At 39.6% G+C, this 22338-nt stretch overlaps 1 protein-coding gene across 2 annotated transcripts in view; it reads left to right on the plus strand.

The window, feature by feature from the left end:
- Window positions 1-22338, plus strand: part of LOC121874599 (RAD52 motif-containing protein 1-like) — a 224560-nt gene that overhangs the window by 26398 nt on the left and 175824 nt on the right. The window contains exon 2 of one of the 2 annotated variants that reach the window (XM_042378821.1): window positions 2992-3087. The exons of the other annotated variant lie outside the window; for it this stretch is intronic. Within the exon in view, the coding sequence (XP_042234755.1) occupies window positions 2992-3087 (96 nt within the window). The remainder of the gene's footprint in view (window positions 1-2991; window positions 3088-22338) is intronic. 2 annotated transcript variants of the gene reach the window in all.

Raw genomic sequence — 22338 nt, forward strand, 5'->3', positions numbered from 1 at the left:
TAACCGAAATTTCGTTAAACGAGGCGTTCGTTAACCGAGGGACCACTGTACTATGTTCTTCTTAACAGTCAGTTTCCAACCTATGTACACTTTGACCATGCCTCTAACAATTAGTTCTTGCTTGTACACTGTAGGAAATAATGACTAATATTAATAACAGCGAGAGAAAGACCGTTGCTTTACTATAAATTCACCGAACTTACTATAATATGGTGTAATTTTACGTTTTTTTGTGGACGTGAGAGCAACCACTCATACCGAACTGTTCATGGGCATACACTGATCCTGGGCGGCGGAATGTTTTGAAATACGTCAATATGATTGGCTGTTTACATCCTGGGATGAGACGTCACTGCAGCATTACTGCCGAGAGGAGAAAGTAATGCGCGCCTAGGCATCTAATTATCTACCAAATGAAGCATTTGCACAAGAATTGATTATCATAGCAGAACTCACTGATGAAAATATTAACCGGATATTGAAGTGTTTTAAACGAATTTGTGTAAAATTATGATAAAATTATCGTTTGGTTATCCTCCAATTTGGAAATTAAAAAAAAAAATTCTGGTGGTTTTTAATTTGTTTTGAATGATTCTGCCCTTCATTTCTACTGGAAATCACTACTTTTGAGCTACCCTTTTCTCTCCCTTATCCAACAATAATGGTGGATCCCCAGTGGGAACCAGGGGTTTAGGGTGGGGGAAAATCACAAAAAAGTAGTAATTTGCAATGGAAATGAAGGTCAAAATCATAAATCTAACCTAACCTGTATTATTATCGTTTCGGTCGTCCAGCGAATTTTAGAATTTCAAGGTTAGGTTGGTTAGGTTAGGATGGTTAGATTAGGCTAGGTTGAAATTATGCTTTTCTAATGGTTTTTGGTGTGTTTTGAACAACTTCCAAATAGGTGGATGACCAAAATGATAATTTTACCAACCAACCTAACCTAACAATAACCTAAACCTTACCTTTCCTACCTGTGTGCTTACCTTAATTAGACTCGGAGTTGGGGTCCCAGATCTTATGGAGCCAATGATTGACAAATAAGATCAGTTCCATAGCTCCAGATGTGTACCGTAGAGAAATGTTCCTTTTTAGTGTGACACTGTATAATTGTACTTCTTCCTCTTGCTAACTTAGGAATAACATTTGTTTTCCCACAGTACCGAAGGTGTTTTTCACTTTGGTAGCTACAATGATGGTTACACTTCACGCAAGTAACTTCCGTAGGTAGAACACTGTGTTTGTGTAGAAATATCCACGCTTCTCTGTCTTTACTGTAATAATCGATGTGAAATCTGGTGATGGTTTGGAAGTAAATGAAATCACAGCCATTGCACAAGGGAGATATCTTGGAATTAAATTCAAATTCAAGCAGGTGGTGGCGAGGGCATATACCAAGCTGTGATTGGTTGATCCAAAATCATACCCACCAATTAACGTCTAAATAACACCTGCGCATGTGTCAGACTCTAGCACATGCGTAATGCAGCATAATAACCAACAAACAAACACACAGGAGCTCTTTGGAACAGTGGTAACATAAACAAGAACTTAGAAAAAATACAATGATTTTCCAACAATTTATTAAGATTTTCTCAGAAAGTAATCATTTGCAGAAGAAATGCTACAGAGGAAACGAGCCTTAGAATTGTCTAAACTACTGATTCCAAAACTTAAAATCCCCAAATTTGCTGGATAACAGAAACGATAATACTGTACTGTACTGTTAATACCAAAATCATTCTTTCGGTCATCCACGATTCTGAGCTTCATTTCTACTGCAAATCACAACCTTTTTAACCCTCCCTCCTTATCCAACAGTGATGGAGAACCCCCAACGGGAACCAGGGGTTTTGGGTGGGGAAAAATCACAAAAAGTAGTACATTGGCAATGGAAATGAAGGTAAGAATAGTTCAAAACACATCGAAAACCTTCCCTAAAATAAAATTTCAACTTAATGTAACTGGTAAAAATCGGTCAGCCAGAGAATTTTAGGATTTTAAGTTACCACAGTCTGAGAGAGCTCCTGTGTGTTCGTTTGTTGATTATTACTGAATGTTGCATGCAGTTGTTCTTTTGACTTTTGATTGGTGGGTATGATTTTGTATCAACCAATCACAGCTCAGTATAGGCTAGGTTGAAATTATGTTTTTCCGATGGTTTTGTTCTGAACGATTCTGACCTTCATTTCTATCACAAATTACTACTTTTATGATTTTCCCCCACCCAAAATTCCTGGTTCACACTGGGGGGTCCTCCATTATTGTTGGATAAGGGGGGTGTGGGTAGCTCAAAAAGTAGTGATTTGGGGTAGAAATGAAGATTAGATTCATTCAAAACACACAAAAAAACATTGGAAAAAACATAATTTTAACTTCCAAATAGTGGAGGAACGAAACAATAATTTTTACCTAAAAATGAAGTGTTCAAAACCACCAGAAAAAAAGTTTTGAATCTAATCTAACCTAACCTAACTGGGGGGTTCCACAGTTGTTCGATGTTTTGGGTGTGTACTGCCACCTATGAGCATACATAATAAAATGTTAAATATCTTGCTTAAATGCAATTTTGGCCAGAAATACCGTTGAAAAAAGTGTCTTAGAATTGTCAAAATAGATGATTGCAACTATAAAATTCATAGATTCATTTTGTGGCAACAAGTGAAAGGTAAATTTTCATGCAAAATAAAATATATTAAATATTTTGTCTATACATAATTTGCACCATAAATACCATTGAAGAAAAGTGTCTTAGAATTGTCAAAATTACTGATTGCAACTATAAATTCATGAGATTTCTTAGTTGCAACAAGTGAAAGGTAAATTTTCATACATATTAAAATGTTAAATATTTCTCTTACCGGTATACCTGTACTGTACATGGGTAAGATGGTGGAGTAGATGATTACTTTTGACTGTGACTGTACTGTTAATGCACACCAGTTGTTTTTACCAGTTTATACAGTAATATTGAATATAAATTTTCAGGAGGTTGAGCTGATACCAGTCGAGGTTCCCAGAGATGATGGTCATCAGGTGTGCTTGACACAGATTATATGGAATGATTGTCAAGAATTCTTAGAGGTTAGTCACCCATGTCCTCCAAGCAATAATGGTTTAGTAGAGTACCTCCCTGCACAAGAAAGTGACTGCAGCAAAAGTGAAGTGTATTCAAGGTTTAGAATATGGTGTAGTATAACTGCACTGCTCCTGTGCTGTCAGGCTTATAGGACCCACTTTAAATTAATTGTACAACACACACAAACAATGGTGGAGCTAGATATTTACAAAGTGGTGCCTGGCCTAAAGGGCACCAGAGAGAATTCAGAATACAGTATTCCAAAATGATATCACATTTTGAAACCCTTGAAGATATTGTGTTGCTTTACTCTAGAATTTATACCAAGTATGATTTGGGCGCCCTCTCCTGATTATTCTAGGTCAAGTTTGATGGACAAAGTCAGGTGTACAGGGTTCAGGTAATGGAAAGAGGACTAAGAGGAGTAAAGTGAAGGTTCAAACACCATATCCATCATTATTTTTTAACCAGGAGTACCAGGATAGACCCTCGGTGAGTTATTGATTGTGGTACCAGGGCTACCACTTTTAGGGTAATCGGTGCTTTGTTGGGGTAGCATCTAGGGTAGTGCAAAATTTAATAAATTTTAGGGTAATTTTTATAATTTTGCAAGTAAGGCTAATGATATCTAAGCCCAGGGTAAAAAGTAACTAGTTGGTCTTGAAAATCTACTTCTGGCAACGCTGCTGCAATGTGAATGGTACACGGTGAACTTTTCCTTTTGTTAAGAGGCGTGAGTACATGACTCCTTACTCCTTCAGAAGCTGGTGGTGTTTTAATGAGGTTAGTTCAACTAGTTTCATGTAATCTGTTAAGACGGTGTCACACTTGCATTTCTATTGTCAACTTTTCCATTAATCGTCGATTTTTTCACGAATCGTCAACGTTGTTCTTGACTTTTTGTCAAATGGTGCAGACTGCCTGCACTAACGACTCGTGCGACAACTTACCGCAGTCAACGCATGATCTATAATTGATATTACAAATAGTTATAAAAAAAAAAATTTACTGAAATTATGAAACAAAAATTATTTTGAAGTAATTACAGTATTACTCTTCTTCCCAAGATTATTCATTATTATGCTTAATTTTGTGATTTTAAAAAGGTAAGAAAATGTCATTTGTTGTTTACATTTTGACCACAAGGGAATAACAACATGATAAAATAATTTCCCAAGTATGGACACACCTCTTCGAGGAGTTCTTGGTGGACCAGTAAGGCAGTGCTGCTGTCTCTGGGATCACCAGGACTTCATACACAAAAAAAGAGCTTCTCAACATCACACCAGGTAAGCTTGTGTATACAGTAATGGTAAATCTTAGGGTTATTGACACGCCTTTTACGCCCTTTTAGCCCATTGACGTTGGAAAACAGCGATGACAAAGCGTAGAATTTCTGTGCCTTCTTCATCAGTTCGATCTATCTTATTTGTTGACAGTTGTTGAATGAGGGAAACTAGCGAGTTGGTTCTTAACGTATGTGTGACAGTGCACAACAAAAAGATTAAAATTTTCTGAAAGTTTACAAAAAAAAAAAATCTATTAAAGAATGCCAGTGTGACGCCGCCTTAAGTAACCTATGGTTATTAAGATGTTATGCAAATTTATTATTGTTTAATTCCCTAGTTGTTCCACTCAATTTTCTCCTATTTTTTAACAAGTGTAGCATTTATCTTTGATACATACAGTACATGCAGTATTTTGCTTATGTCGGGGTTTCAACCCTTTTATTTATTCATAAATAAAAACTCCTTTTTATCCTTAATTTAAAATTCTAAGGCATTGGGCACAGTTAACATGGTGTGTACAAGCTTTGTTAAATTCATAGCAATAAGTTTGAATAGAATTGCTTAATCAGAACACATGACTTATTGCTACCAGGATATCCATCATGACATCTGCACAATTTACAGCCTTCGTACCTCACCTCAAAATTCGTTAAGGGGGGGCCCTAGTTGGAGTTGGTATATGTCCAAGGGGCATAGTTGCAGAAATGTGTGCCTACACCTCCTGTGGTAATCCGTTTCTCCAAACTGCCTGTAGTATTGTTATCACCACTGGCTTCAACTACAGTGCTGGCGTTGCCTTACCCGAACAAACATTCAATCTATCAGCCTACAACCACGTGCGCCGTCCCCCCACGTGACCTGCACAAACAAGAGGCCCTGATTCTGCTGAGTGTACGGTTTAGAGGGTGCGTGGCCGCCTGGCCTCCATGATGCAGATCGCCCTCTCGAGTGATGCTGTGAGGACCAGCCCTCTGTGGTGAACACCGACTCCCAATCCTGGCCAAGTTTTGTGCTGGAACAATTTACACAGTACTATTGTCCCTTGGAACACCATACTGGTTTGCATTGACCCGCACTTGTACAGCCAAAGTGATGACATACCCCTCAGTACTGAAATATTGTGGACTAATTATGCCTACTCGTTTCTGCCTTATCTGGAGCAATAAGACAATGCGGAATGAAGTGAACTAAGATTATTAGAGTTATGAATTTTGTATCATGTCGCTATGCTTAATAATCAATTGTAATTAAGATGAAATCATCTGAGACTAACTTATTATGTATCAGATAGATCACCATGTAATACTAATGAATGCCTTGTTCTCTGCAGGTTTTGACCACATTAATAAATATTGAATGCGTCAAAAGGCGGGTTTCAATCATTCCCTTCGACTTGCCCGTCACCTGAACGTCTTAACTAAGGCATTTATAGTCAAAATAAGTACAGTAGTACCCCGCTTAACGCGGTCAATAAAACCCACAGGGTACCGTGTTAAGTGAAAACCGCGCTAAGTGAACAACAGAACATATGGGATTAATTCCAATAGAAACTGGCCCGACCCCCAAACTCCACTTTTTCCGACACATAACTATGTTCTAGTAAAAATAACATCTTAATTTTATGATGGTACATGCACACAATTAGTACTTAAGAGAAATAGAGAAATACAGTCGCCAAGTTAATGTCCATTCAAATAATGGACTCGACTCCCTCCCCCTCTTCTCACACTACACTGCTGGCTCTTCCCTCTCTGAGAAATTTTGGGGGGAAGACCACTAAATTTTAATAAATAATACCTCAAACTAAAGTTAGGATAATACAATTGACATTGCTGGATTCCTTGTAAGACCAGGAATATTTTGAATACAAATGTCATATATTTTGCACAAAAAATAACATATTTACTCAGAGTAAACATTATATCTAAAATTTGTATGTCTAATGCAAAATCTATGATGTTTATATTCAAAATGATCATCATATTGTAAGAATTCCAGCAATGTAAATTATATTCTGGCCGGGTAATTTGTATGAATTTTATGAGCTAAAACAGGCAGGCAGGCAGTCAGGCAGGGTGGGGGGTGGGGCGAATCTAAAAATAGCTCTCGAGCCGGACACTGCCGCGTATATGTGGAAAAAACCCGCGTTAAGTGAAAGTTCAGCTCTGGCGAGGCACCGCGTATACGTGAAATCGCGCTAAGTGAAACCGTGTCAAGCGGGGTATTACTGTACAGGGGGGCCTCGAAGGGAATTCTCAACTAACAGGAGGACAAAAGGACCAAAAAACACACTACCAACGCCGGGAGTTCAGATTGGGACAATGTAGGTCGTCAGTCAGCCACCCACACACACACAGTGGGTGGGACGTCGGTGTGGGAGACTGTGACATGGAGTGTCGTGTGTTTGAGTGAAGTGTTCAAATATCTGAGGGGTTGTCATAAAGTTTCGGTTCAAGCATATGGGGCTGTGAGCGTTTGTTTGCGACGAGCGAGCCCGCGCACCCAGTGAACGAACATTCACTACACTCGGACAGTGTAGTGAATATTCCTTCACTGGGTGCGCGGGCGGGCTGTTATTGTTCATTCCGGACAGGCAAGCCCACCCTCCCAGTGATTATACGTGTGTGTGTGTGTGTGTGTGTGTGTGTGTGTGTGTGTGTGTGTGTGTGTGTGTGTGTGCACCAGTGACCATAACGAACAGCTGATCTGCCTACACCAGTGACGTACCGTGGTTGCACTGATGAAGCATGCAGAACACCTACAGAGTATATCAAATATCAAGTAGAATATGTCCTTTCTCTAAATAAGGTGTTGTCAAGCCTTATAAACACCTAAAAACCTATGCTAAAATTAAAATATCTTACCTCAGATCATTGGCAATCAAGAAATATTTACTTATATTGAAATTTGGCTCCGAGAATTTGTAAAATTCTTATTGATATTGAAAGTTTATTTAGCCAGAAGAACACAGATAAAAAAAATTATAATAATAATAATAACAACACAAATAGTAATACAGTCGACCCTCGATAATTCGGACTAATAGGGGGGGGAGGGTGTCCGTTTTAGCCGATTGTCCGAATTAACCGATTTAGGTTAGGTTAGGAAATATAGTACCGTATATACACTGTATGCTGAACATGATACGCAGTAACAAAAATACAGGAAATACTGTACTGTAAACATCATATAACTAGCTATATAAAACATTACAATATGTTAATTTCATTTACCTTTGGTAGATGCCAGATGAGCTTGATGTGGTGGAGGTGGGGGGGGGGTAGAGTTGATAACGTGTTATTCGGAGTCAGTAGAGCTATGATGCTCCACTGGTCCTTGTCCCCCACTCGTAGAAGGCTGAGGTGACTGAGGATGGCCTGAGTCAGCAGCAGGCTCAACAGCTGCAGCAGGGTTGGGATGAACTGGCTTGAAGAATGAGTCTAGTTTCAGTTGTTAACCTTGATGATGCTGCCTCCGGATAATGAGTTCCCTAAGGGCTCTAATATGTTGATAGTAATGCTGAATATCATCAGTTTCTGCTGACAATTCAATGTATGAAATGACATTATCAAGGGATTCTCGTATAACAGAGAGTTTGGGTTTCTTGGGCAATGGTTCTTCGTTTTCCTCATCTTCACTATCTCTGCTGTCACCAACGAGAACTTCATCCGAAAATCGTTCCTTATTTACTTTACGACCAGGTGAGGAGGCTTCATTCTTGAAAGCTTGGGTATTCCGGGGTAGGGACCGCCAATACAACCCAGTTTCATCCACATTATAGACTTGGGAAATCAGGAGCCCTTCACTCTTAATTAAGTCATTTAGCCTGTCCCTGAATGGTTCGATGTCCTCGGTGGGTGCGCTACCAGCTTCACCATGCGTAATTTTATTACACATTCCATGGCGATTTCTAAATCGCCATAACCACCCGTCACTAGCTTCGAAATTCTCGATGCCCATATGACTTGCTAGCTTAACAGCAACAGCTTGTATTTCTACACCACGGACGACATTACCACAGGATCGTTGCTGCACAAACCACTTCGTCACTGCCTCCTCAAGATTTGTATCTTTGCCACTCTCATACGCTTCCTTGCACCAACAGATGATGATTTAGAAGTTGCATCAGCATTATATTTCAAAGAAAATGCAATGAGTTTGTCCTTAGCCTTGCGTATGTCTGAAACTGTTTGCTTTTTAACACCATACTCATCACAAACTCTAGACACCGAAGCACCAGCCTCTAACTTCCTTATAAGTTCCAGTTTCTGGTTCACAGAAAGGATCACATACTTCCTCTTCGGTGTTTTACTCCCCCTTGAAGACATGATGTAAAATACAAGGCTGAAAGATGCCTAATCACTGAAATATCAACGAAAATTGCAGGGCATCACAACACTGATACTCGAATATGGCGGTAGGTCAACAATGACTGGCGTGACTCACGTGCGCACAAGGCCGCCGCATGACCCATCTATCGGACAATCCCAGAACCATAAATTTGGTATGGACTCGTCTATAACCCTCCCTCGTTTATAGGTCGACCCTGATTTTTTTACCCCAAAATCATTAATTTATGATATTCCTTGTTTATAGGTCGACCCAAGTTTTTGAGGGTATTGGAACAACAAAACCTTCAGTAAAAACACTCTACGTCTTATAAACTGAGGCTCGCCGTGCCTGAAACACCGAGTGCCGAAGGCAAATTGTTTACCATTTATTATTACGACACTTTGCACTGAAACGCAGGTAGTATTTATTCAAGTCCATTAGGAGGGAATATTATTGTATACAACAGTTTTTAACTGAAAACCATTCGAAAAGCGATTACGGTAAAATCTTTTGAACAACGAAAGAAAGCGCAAGCCATTGTTTTCGTCATGATTTTATCCCACTTTCCACTGTAATACGTACGTAATTTCAGCAAAAATATGACATTTCCATATTTATTTCTGAGAATATATTCATTCAGTCACAGTTAAGGTAAAATATACTTGTGATGTACTGTACTGTAATATTTTAATGAAAATACCCAGTATTTTAGTTTTCTTTTGTTTCAAATTTAATTAACAAAGATTGATGTTTCAAATGCAATGAACAAAAATTTATGTATCTATAAATAAACTTTAAAAAATGAATACTTTGTTTTACATCGTCCTTTGCTAACATACCATGCATTTGGCTACTTTGGGCTTGCTATGATGACGCAAGAGATCTGTCCAGGCAACTGTACCGACACTCACAGCTGGTGGTGCGTTGGTGCGTCGTTTCCATTGTTTACTGGTAGTTACTGGTAAATATTTTTCAGCCTAACGAAACTATTACCCGTTTAGAGGTCGACCCCCAATTTTTTGCCAAAAAATTTGGGGTCCTCTAAACACGTAGCTATGTGTATGTATGTTTATTTGAGTGCCCCGTCATAGGAGTCCGTTTTCTCTCGCTTCAGGACGCCTGAATCTTCCGTTTTCTCTCTTAATCTTAGAGTGCACGAGAGACTTTGTTAATCCTTAGTGATGACACAGAATTTGAAATTGCAACCCCAATTGCAACTGGGACAATCCCAGAACCAGAAATTTGATACGGACAGTTCAGATTTCGTCCGATTTATCTGAAATCCGGATTAAAGGGGTCCGAATTAACGAGGGTCGACTGTAATAATAATAATAATAATAATAATAATAATAATAAAGAACCATGAAGGAATACATAATTGAAAAGGACCCTCCTTTGAAAATTTTCAACCAACTGACAGTCCCTAGCATATCTCGGGGACCAGACGGGGTGACAGTACTCCAGATGGGGAAGCACTTCACTCTTGAAGATCGTTACAAGGGACGGACCGTCTAGATATCTGAACGACCTTCTTATAAGACCTAATAATTTATTTGCCTGATTTACCTTCGTCTCGCAATGGCCCGAGAACTTCAGCTCATTGTCAACATACATACCAAGGTCCTTCTCACATTCAGTCTTAAATAGTGCAATTCTTCTTCCCGTTGGAAACATATGATCACCTCCTTAGTATTGGTACGCCCCAGGTGCATCCTCTTACACATTGTGACATTGAATCTCAGTAGCCATTTCTTCGACGATTCCTGGAGCTCACAGAGATCCTTCTGCAGCTCTTCACAGTCCACTTGGTTCTTAATTTCCCGAAATAACTTGGCGTCATCGACAAACATTTGTATGGAGGAGTGTACAATGCCAGGTGCTAGCTTTGAGGAGTTTTTCCTTACCCGTAAGCTGTCTTGAGGTGCGGTGGCGTTTCAATGATGATGTCTCGGCATTTAAGAATTTATGGCAAACCTGACGATATGCCTTGGTCGGAGTTCCTGGTATTCAAGCTAGTCAAGTGCAAAACGTCCTTAGCTAGCCAATATGCTTGGAAATGGGGACGAGGAGGCATGACCTGGAGATGTCAGTTGTTGAGAATATGTTAGACGATGACTCTCACAAGCATTAAATAATCTCCGTGCACCCATGTGGTATGCATGGGATTTCACCAAATATAGCGGTATTGCAGAGAACCTCTAGTTGAACATAAGTTTACTTGCACATACATGTAATCCACATAGAAGATATTAGTTATGTTTATTGAGTGTGTAATCATGACAGTAAATACACCAATTACCAAGACAGACTGATGACTACATGAATCAGAGCCTCTTAATTCACAAGCAACACCAAAGATGTTAGTGAACAGTAATCCTAAAAGAAGATTGCACTATGAGATTCAATACACAGACAATTTAGTCGGAGTTAATTTGTTACAATTTGACATAACCATGATCCAAGGTCGTAAATATAGATGTGTATTAAGAAATATTAAGTAGAATATCTTGAACGATAACAGTTTCCGTTTTCTATGTATGAAAATGCATGAAACTGGTTCATGGTACACTTATCCAAAGGTAATAGATAAACTAATTCATCATAACAAATACAATTAGACCAAATGTGAGACTATACTTGCCGATGATATAAGGAGCCCTACATAGTGGTTGCCAGACGAAAACCTCAGAAGTACTAATCAATGAACAATCCTTCTGCTTTCACTACACGATGTTGCCTGATTGACCATATTCGTTGACCTGTCAACCTCATCACCTTTTCTACTACATCAGCAACAAATTATTATGTTACTAACCTTACGTAAAATAAGGAAATCATCGAATGAAACCTGAATTTCATGTCCTCCTTTCGTATTGCATTTTTGTACCCTTAAATTGGAAAACATACATTACATCAGCACTGGTTGGGACACTGCCATATGAGTGTGGACCACAGGTTGCGAGTGTTCCTTTTCGTACAGGCAGATCTGCCGCCCTCTACTGAGGTTACGAAGGAAAGGAAAATTGATTCATTACCACCGGTTTTAAGGTAACAAATAACCAACTCAACGAAGTATACGGTTAGCGTGATTAAATTTAGTTGTAACACCGTAAGCAACCGGCAGTGAAATGCCACTTGTAATACCATAAGCAACCGGCAGTGAAGTGTCACTTGTAATTGTAACACCACAAGCAACCAGCTGTGACCTACTATCATCAAACATAAATACAAGCAGCGAGCTGCACCACCAAATACAGGCGGTGAGCAGTGGTTCATCGAACAAACTTTGAGACCTAACCGGAGCTGTAAATGAATATTAATAAAAGGACAAGAGGTTGTGGAAATGGATCCAGAGCAACGAAAGGGAAAGGTGTACATGGACAAAGGTGACCGAGACCCAAAGGTAGAAGTTGTCCCTCCAGAGATGAACGACCACGAATTTACGGCAACAGAACCTGAGCCTGAGCTTGAATGCTCAGCACCTGACCAAAATCCCGGAACCAACATGATGGCAGAAGTGCGACGAACTGTGACTGAAATGCTGGAGGCTAACATTTCACAAAGGGGGAAGAAAGGGAAGCAGCACGACGTTTGGAGTTTGGGAATGGCAAATTTGAACAGCCAGAAGGTTCTCAGAACAGTTCTGGGGACACAAGTCCTGAATGAATACCGACTGCAGAGGCTATTTGTGAAATGGAAACAATACACCTAGACCCCGACTTACGACTACGTGGACTTACGACGTCGGGACTTACGACCGCCTCAGATATAGATAAAAAAAAAAAAAAAAAAAAAAAATTTTAAATGACACACGCATTTTCTATACCGAAACGTTTCCAGTTAATGTAGTCTCCATGTATAATTAGAAAATTATGGGGGCCCCATGTGCATTCAGCTGACTACATTAAAGGTTAAGTGCTCAGTCACACTGTATCCATTCCTTATTATTTATTACTTTCACTGTACTGTATCCATTCATCATTATTCATTACTTTTACTGTACTGTATTTCATTGTAGATTTTTTATTTTTTATTTTTGTCGGACTTACGACCATGTCGGACTTACGACCTGGATTTGGGTCCCTAACCCCGTCGTAAGTCGGGGTCTAGGTGTAAAAATAAGTCGAACCATCACACCTCGAGGGAGCTTATAGAGAACTGGAAGACACTTTCAGAAGAAAGAGATACCGTAATATCTCGCTTATAAGACGGAACTTGAACATTAAAAAATCTGCCCAAAGTTAGGGGTCGTCTAAACCACCAAGTATAAAATTCTTACCTCTTAAATTTTGTGGTTTAGTGTGTCAAAAGTGGTGATGGAAACATCGTAAGCCACCACGTCTTACCACTAATTATTTTATACTGAAACTTGCGCTTAAGCTGGATTCAAATTAAGATTACTGGTATATTAAAATAATAAAAATGTATTATAAACCTGTCTATACTGTAAAAGAGAATTATACCCCTGTAATAAACACAGCTATCATCAACACCCCCTCCCCAGCCCCATTTGCCAGTGAGGAGACAAGAAAGGAAAGTGACCGCGTAGATTGGGCTATTTTTAGCCGTGGAGGTCAGTCAGTAGCTTTAAAAGAATTAAATCACAGTATATCACTCTGGTTCCAATTTAGTACACAAACATTCAAAAAACAATACTACCAAAATATTAATAGATGAACCAATAGACACGACAATAGTCCCGGGAGCCAATGGTCTAGTGCGCCAGGTGCTTGTGCAAACCGTATATATATATATATATATATATATATATGTAACCGGTCGGAATTTACTGGACTTTAATTTCTCACGTGACTTGGGGTTTGTTAAAGATTGTTAGATGGTAATGGCAGTGGAAGCGCCCCTTTGAGAAAAATCCCGAACCAGCACAAGAACACTTAAATCTACTAAACAAAATGAATTGTCCGTGAGCCGTGGAAGGATAGCGTCTGTGACTGGGATGAATGAGACACACTGTAAAATTTAGACACTGATATTCCCTCCAACACTACAAACACAATCAAATAATGGTACACCAATATGCGCACCTCTTAACTTGAACTTAAAACACTACTCTGGGGAATAAAAGTTATACATGATATTGAAATTATTAGAAACTCAGGCAACAATAAATTTAAAGTATTAAGAAATGTTGCTTGCACACATGAAACAGGCCTTAAGGGCTTCCAACAAAATTATATCACCCCAACAGATGCACAATTCCTAACCTATCTTAAACACTACTCTGGGGAACAAAGGTTACACCTGAGATCGGAATTATAAAGAAAAATTAAATGCATTAAAAGAATTAAATCACAGTATCACTCTGGTTCCACTTAGTGACACAAACATTCAAAAAACAATACTATCAAAATTATTTAAGAAATATTAAACCACACACGTCAAGATAACATCAGTAACTGAGAAATGGTATTAACTACACACAAATATAGTCACCATTATTGATATGTTACTGGGTCCACCAATACTCGTGAACCATGCTCCACCCAACTCAACATACACCCGTAATAAGGGAGATAAAATGTTCCTCTAGGTATCCCCTAGACTCATGGTCTCAGTGTGCGACCCTGTATCAGTCAGCTGGCCTCACTTTACCCCCAGTACATCCATGAAACGGAAGGGAGTGAGCAAATCAGACCTTGTACAGTTGAGAGAAGCTTTAGCTTCCCGTTAGCAAAAGGGTTTCACTAAGCTGCTCGAGACATGTGGTGTTGTGAGCCGAGGTAGAGGAGAGCTGATGACCCCAACGATCGTCTCGTCGTCAGCTGGGCACCCAGACGGCTAGATTCCCTCAAGAGATCCTTTGATACCCCGCTAAACAGTGACAGGCCTACACTGATCGGTCCAATGGCGACAATCGCCACCCTCAATCATCAACGGCAGTCAATCTCTCGCGGTCATCACTCTCGCAGTCAATTTCTCGCAGTCAAGTGGGTTCTGACGGAAACCCTGAAATGAACTCACTGTTAGCTCTTGTTAACTGTACCACTGCCCAATCTAACCCTGTCTGAGATCGAATGAGACTTACTTGTTATACTGCAATAGTGCAACACAGGTGACTAGGCCACGTGACTATTTCTGTGGACGGACGCGCAGGGATGTCCTGTAGGTCCAATCGCTTTCACGTGACTGAGGACCAGCCAGCGTCGCGTCTCTCCAAGGCGCTAGCTTAGGCCTACGTGACATATTTTCCGCCTAACTAATAACTCCTTGGGACACCCGTGACATTATTCAGACTGATAAACGATCTATAATAATTTCAAATTCAATAATAGTCCCTTAACTTCATGAATCGCATCATTATTAATTCGGCAAATTACATTTAATATCACTTAGGCCTAGTTCCACAACCTCTCGCTATGTGCAGGGAGCACTTTCTTCCCTCCGACGACCTTGAAACTCAGTATCGCCAATTGCGCAGTGTTTTAAATTACTCTGAAATTTCTGAATATTACAATCGACCCCCCTAAAAAAAGACAGCACTGTCCTCATGTGCTGAGAAAAACAAGCATACGACCCCCCTAAAAAATTGTTCTAAGAAACTGCATCTTACCCCTTTAACGTGCTAAACCCAGTATTCCCGTCTTCTCCACTTCTCTCTCCCGCTAACATATATATATATATATATATATATATATATATATATATATATATATATATATATATCTTGATAAAATCACACGGTAAAGGAAACAACAGAGCCCCTTAGCTTTCGTCTTTATTAGAAGATGTCTTGAATAAGACAAGCTAAGGTGCTCCAATTGTTCTTACCATGTATATATATATATATATATATATATATATATATATATATATATATATATATATATATATATGCAGAATCGCCGCCCTCTGGGCGACTCATCTGCTAGGCAACGGTAGGCCGCCACCCTCCGGGAGGGTCCACATTGTCTCACTGTTCAGTCCCCAAAACTTCTTCATCCATCAATAGTTCATTAACGGTGTATGTAAGTTCCACCATGTTTTTCACTACAACGGTACAGCAAAGTATATTTTTAGCATTAAACTGTTATTATTTTATTGTCTAATCATCACTACATATAACACCACCCATCATCACTACATATAACATCATCCATCATCACTAAATATAACACCATCCATCATCACTACATATAACACCATCCATCATCACTACATATAACACCACCCATCATCACTACATGTGACACCACCCATCATCACTACATATAACAATATCTATCATCACTACATATAACATCATCCATCGTCACTACATATAACACCATCCATCATCACTACATATAACATCATCCATCATCACTACAGATCAGTAAAGTAGTTTCCGAGATTGTTGTGCCGACACACACGGTAGGACGCACCCTCCAAGAGGCACTACAATGTCTCACTGTAGTGCATTAGGGTAGACCACATTTTTGGTTTTGCCATTAGCAGCAAGTATGTACAGATTTCTGGCAGTTCCCACGCTGGAGCATCCAACATAGAACTGTCCATGAGAGAAGCAAGTAAACACTTGCTATCTATGCCAAGTTTGGTCTGGGCGGCTCATGAGCTAGGCCACGGTAGGACGCCACCCTCCGGGAAGCTCCACATTGTCTTACTGTTCACTCCCCAAAACTTCTTCTTCCATCAATATTTCATTAACGGTGTATGTAAGTTCCACTACAACGGTACGGCAAAGTATATTTTTTTAGCATTAAACTGTTATTATTTTATTGTCTAATCATCACTACATATTTCACCACCCAACATCACTCCATATAAAATCATCCATCATCACTACATATAACACCATCCATCATCATTACATATAACACCACCCATCATCACTACATATAACACATCCATCATCACAACATATAACATCATCCATCATCACTATATATAACACCATCCATCATCACTACATATTACACCATCCATCATCACTACAGATTGGTAAAGTAGTTTTTGGAGATTCTCGTGCGAACACTCAAGCAAACAAACCCACCCACAAACAGACAGGCGGCTCATTCGCTAGGCCACGGTAGGACGCCACCCTCCCGGAGGCTCCACATTGTCTCACTGTTCAGTCCCCAGAACTTCTTCTTCCATCAATAGTTCATTAACGGTGTATGTAATTTCCACCATGTTTTTCACTACAACGGTACAGCAAAGTATATTTCTTTTTGCATTAAACTGTTATTATTTTAGTGTCTAATCATCACTACATATAACACCACCCATCATCATTACAAATAACACCATCCATCATCACTACATAATAACAACATCCATCATCACTACATATAACATCATCCATCATCACTACATATAACGCTACCCATCATCACTACATATAACGCCATCCATCATCACTACATATAACACCATTCATCACCACTACAAATAACACCACCCATCATCACTACATGTAACAACATCCATCATCACTGCATATAACATCATCATCCATCATTACTACATATAACACCATCCATCATCACTATATATAACACCATCCAGCATCACTACAGATCGGTAAAGTATTTTCCGAGATTCTCGTGCAGACACACACACACACAAACACACAGACATACTTCTTTATTTTATATATATATATATATATATATATATATATATATATATATATATATATATATATATATATATATATATATATATATATATATATATATATATATATATGTGTGTGTGTGTGTGTGTGTGTGTGTGAAGGTAAAAAACCACAGTTTCGGCTCATCACGAGCCCTTCTCAATTGGTAATGACAGAGACAGAATTTTACACAATATATATACACGTGGAGGCTGACTGACCCAAGACGTATGTCAACTGGGGATAATCTTCTTACCCAACCTTGGCCTGAACCAACCCTTCTTACCTGGGGATTAAATTACCCCATTTACCTAACTTTCACTGCAGCAAACTCTTCTATTAAATCTTGATATTCCAAACTTTCTGCTAGTTCATTTTCGATGGAGAGAATAGATAGTTTTATATTAATTTCAGCTTCTAAAAACTCCAATCCCCTGATGCCACTGTGATTGGGACTGTCAATAAAATCCTATATGCTATTTCTGCATCAGGGAAGGAACCATTTAGAGACTTGAGAAGCTGAAGGACTTGAAGTGCTGTTTGTTTCTTGAGGAATAAGTTCTTGGAGTACTCGAAGCTCTGAGAACAGGTCTGCACAATCAATATCGTGAGAATTTCCAACACTTAATGAATTATCCAAAGCTATACATCGCTCTTTCATGTAGTCTTTCATATCTCGAAGTTTCTCCAAGTCATACAGGAAACCGAAGTTAGTGTCATACTCTTGCAGCTGCTTGAATCTTCTTGTCAGTGACATTATTGCCTGATCAATGATAACAAGAAAGTAATTTCTTTCAAATGCTTTCTCAGCCGAGTTTTCCGAATTATTCTCAGATTTCTCACCTATTTCTTGTTGTCCTTTTCTTTTCACTCCTCGATTTTTGAATGCAGGTTCATTTCAGATGCGATTTCTTCTGCTGTCACCTGGGCAGAGGCAAATCCTGTGTCCCTAAATTTCTGTAGAAACTCTATAAGTTTTTGAATGTGCTTGATAGCCACATCTAGCTGCATTTCTCTGGACTGAAGAATCTTGCTCACAGTATTTACAGCAAATAAGATGTCATACCACATTATCATTCTTAAAAGAAATTCATAATTTTCAAGTTCATAAATGGCCAATGACTCACTTTTGATTTTTGGATTGTTACTTTCTTCAGAAATCTCAAGTAATGCATTCCTGATGTCACTTGTCTGGTAGCGGATGGCTTTCACACTCTCTACTCGACACTCCCATCTAGTTTCTGACAATGGCTTTGGACTCAGTGATGGAGCATGTTTTCTTAGCACTTGCCACGAATGAACAGACGTAGAAAATATATTATAAATTCGCTGTGTAACTCCAAAGAATGTCATGGCTTTTGAGCTGACTTAGCCATATCTCCCAGAACAAGATTTAAGTTATGGAGGATGCGTGCCTGTACACCTGCATTTTGGCCCTTCATAAGTGCACCGTTATCATAACCTTGTCCTCGACAGTCATTAATAATGAGACCAATTCCATCAAGTGCAGCTAAGAGAGATTTTGATAATCCTTGTCCAGTTGTTTCCAGAACCGGAATAAAGCCAATAAAACTCCCCATTACCTCCACATCTCCAGAAGTTGTATCAATATACTGCAGCACACGGGACATTTGCTCTTGGTGACTCAGATCAGGGGTACACTCAAGAATAACTGCAAAGTATTTTGCTGTCTTCACTTTTTCTAGAATTTTGTTCTTTACCTTCAATGTCAATATTGAGATTATTTCATTCTGAATGCGAGGTCCAAGATAGTGATCATTTCTTCATTTTTGATGCGTCGGACATGTTCTTGCATTGTAGGGTCAAATTTAGCCATCATTTCAATTAATCCCAGAAAATTACCATTGTTAGGCTCAAACAGTCTGGAATTACTTCCACGAAAAGCACAGTTGTGCTCAGGTAATTATTGTATAGCTGCTATAATACGAGTGAAAACCAATCGCCAATGTTATTTTTCTTTGTTCATCCGTTGTAACACAGATTTACCTTTTGTATTCAATAAACATAAATCATCTTCAGTTTCACGTTTACGGTCTGAGCTGTCCATTTTTAAAGCTTTCATCTGTTTTTCACCACTGTCCTCTTCCTTTCCTTTCATACAATTTACACAAGCACAGTCACTTGTAGTAGTTTCTGGATTTTTTTGTAACACATATTTGTCAAGGGACCCTTTCAATACATTATCAATTTCTTCTCGTTTCCTTTTCTTATACCTTTTCTCAGCCCCCCGAGCTGTATTTTCTGTATCTGTCTCTGCTTGCCATGTTTCTTACACAAAAAAAAGTATATCCAAAAAACTCAAAAGGCAGGAGTCACAGCTCACAGGGCAGGACACAACCTGAACTCACTGGTTACTGACCCTGGTGGACTGGCTATGTGGAGTGGAGTGCAATGGATTATGGAGTCAGAATATGCGGTCAGAGGAACCTACCCCCACCAACCCCCATGGGACTGTCGCTATGGATGGTAAGGTCACGGTTGCGATGGTGGCGTAAGCCGTCAGGTCAGATTAACCAGTCAACAGGTAATGTGTCCGAGGTCACTGGGTCTAGTGCTGGGCCTCGGGTGGTCGCCCCCTGTTCGCTTCCCCTAAAGGACGGGCCTGACTACAGGGCATTTCAACATAGTAACAGTGCAAAACGGTATGATTGACTAGGAGTGAATACACAGGTTGAATACGAGTTGATAATTTTTACAATGATTGAGACTGGGCTGTTCTTAAAGCGATCAGTACGTGCTAGATGCAGTTGTGGTGTCTAACAGTAATTCGCGGATGAGGGATCTCGGGGGTGTGTGTGTGTGTTTGTGTGGCTAGGCTTACCTTGAGAGCACGTCGCTTCAAAGCATATTATTTTGAACCATTGTTGGCCATGATCATAAAGTTGGAATTATCCATTAGTTAGCTTGGGTTTATATCCTTCTAATGTGTCTGGTGTCTATGGAGGACTATTGGTTATTTAACACATGCCACTGTACTACTGTATTTATATTCCATAAATACAAGACTCATTACCATTTATGCATTATAATGTCAGTTCCAAAAACAATCAAAATAGGCTGCATTCACTGTATGACTATTTGAATACTTAATAAACACCAGTGCCGCCTGTGCTAACATGATAACAGCGCCCCAGTTAAAGCGGGTGTTGGTGGGTGGGTGGGTATACACTCACACACCTATGACCTCCGTCCCACCACCAACACTCTCTCCGTAAATCTCATTTTGCAGCATTATATACACCTGTAACCTCTACTCACTGCAAGAATACACAAGCCATCAATAATTTGTATAAATGACATGTTAGGCACACTGGACATAACGTTCATACAAATGAGGTGTATGGTAGACGGTGTAACAGGCGAGGCGAGGCAACGCACACAACGGTGTCCAAGTTCCCTCTTAGGCCCAAATGCAAGATCAGCCGTGATGTACACCATGCCATGGTATCCCGGCGGTGGTAATACAATGGAGTGAAAATTTTGTGATTTTTCAAGATGGGCCCTGGTGGTACCCGACTGTCGTTTGTTGTTACTACGTCATCGTAGTGTAGTCAGGTGTACCAACTGGCGGAAGACTTGGGGGTTGGTATGCTTGCACCCTGAAAACGTTGTCAGTGGCACGATACGTTTGCTCTTGCTACACGATTTACGAGCATAAAAAACTTGAATCCCAAGTTAAGGTGCACCTCATTTTCCTATTTTCTTGGATTATAAGCCAATTCTGGGAATAAAATACGATCATTTACAGTGAATATAGGTAAATAAAACCTGTGACAACCATAAAAACGTAGGAATTGAGTGTAATATCTGTTCCTTTCTTCTTTATCCTTATTAAATCTAACAATAAAGTTATAAGTTTTTCATGAACTTGGGGTTGGGTGAGTGTAATAAAGAGAACTATGGCCTGTTCTGTGGATGAAGCCAATAGAATATACCAAAGTACAGTATTAGGTATTATAATTTTGTTATGACAGTGATGAACTCACTGTACAGATGAATTGGGATAAAATCTTGAAAAAATATCACCATAACTGTTAGTTTTCTATCAAACAGGAAATTATCTTTATACAGGTACCAAAATTTTTACTTTCATATTATACAAGGCCAGTTATCTACAAGATATGAAAACTTGAAATAATATTTCCTCCTTTTCTCCACCTGATTATAGTAATGCAATAAATACCCTGTAGTGAACGTCTCCCCTACAAACTGCGTAGCAGCCCACCACCTGCTATCACATTCCAACGTGCCGTTGCCTAGCAACGAAACTATTCACCGGCGACTTCTCGGGTTTTCCCAACATGACTCATAGCGGCTGCTGGGTATATAAGCTCTGTCTCTCCATTGAGATTCATTCTGACCATTCTTCTTGAACAAGCAACACCTCCTCATCTGCCGCTGCCTGGCGACCCTCGCCTCTCCTCCGCCTGCCTGGCGGACCTCGCTCCCGCCAGCGAGCATGGCGACGCACCAGCTGTCCTTCTCTGAGCTTCCTCACCCACCAGCTTTCTCATTCTGGTCTCTCTTCTACAACAAGCATCACCTCCTCCAGCAAGCTCCACGCTGTTAACATATATTTCAACCAGGAGGCCAGCAACAGGCAACATCTTCTCTAACGAAGCTCCTGCACATCTACCTCCTTCAACACGCTACTCACCGAACGTCTTCTACTGAGCAGCTCCCCACCACACGGCATCTCCAGCACCAGACTGTCTTCATATAACTTATATATTATACAAGAAAACCACATTAGAGTTTCCTTCCATCCTGAGTGCTAGACAACATTAATATCTCGATACCCCTACAACCCTTTCAAAAAAACAAGACATGAAAACTTTCCTAATGTCAGGATTAAAAATGTATACAATATGTTAAGACATGGACTAAACCAGAAGTCAGAGAAAAGTCTTTGCTGTTTAAAAAGTCTTTTATTTGGAAAAATATTACATGTAAATACTGTATATGGATCCTCACCAGAGAGCCTTCATATGGTTAGT

The sequence above is a fragment of the Homarus americanus genome, unplaced genomic scaffold, assembly GCF_018991925.1.
Source record: "Homarus americanus isolate GMGI-L3 unplaced genomic scaffold, GMGI_Hamer_2.0 scaffold34360, whole genome shotgun sequence".
In the NCBI taxonomy this organism is placed as follows: Eukaryota; Metazoa; Arthropoda; class Malacostraca; order Decapoda; family Nephropidae; genus Homarus; species Homarus americanus.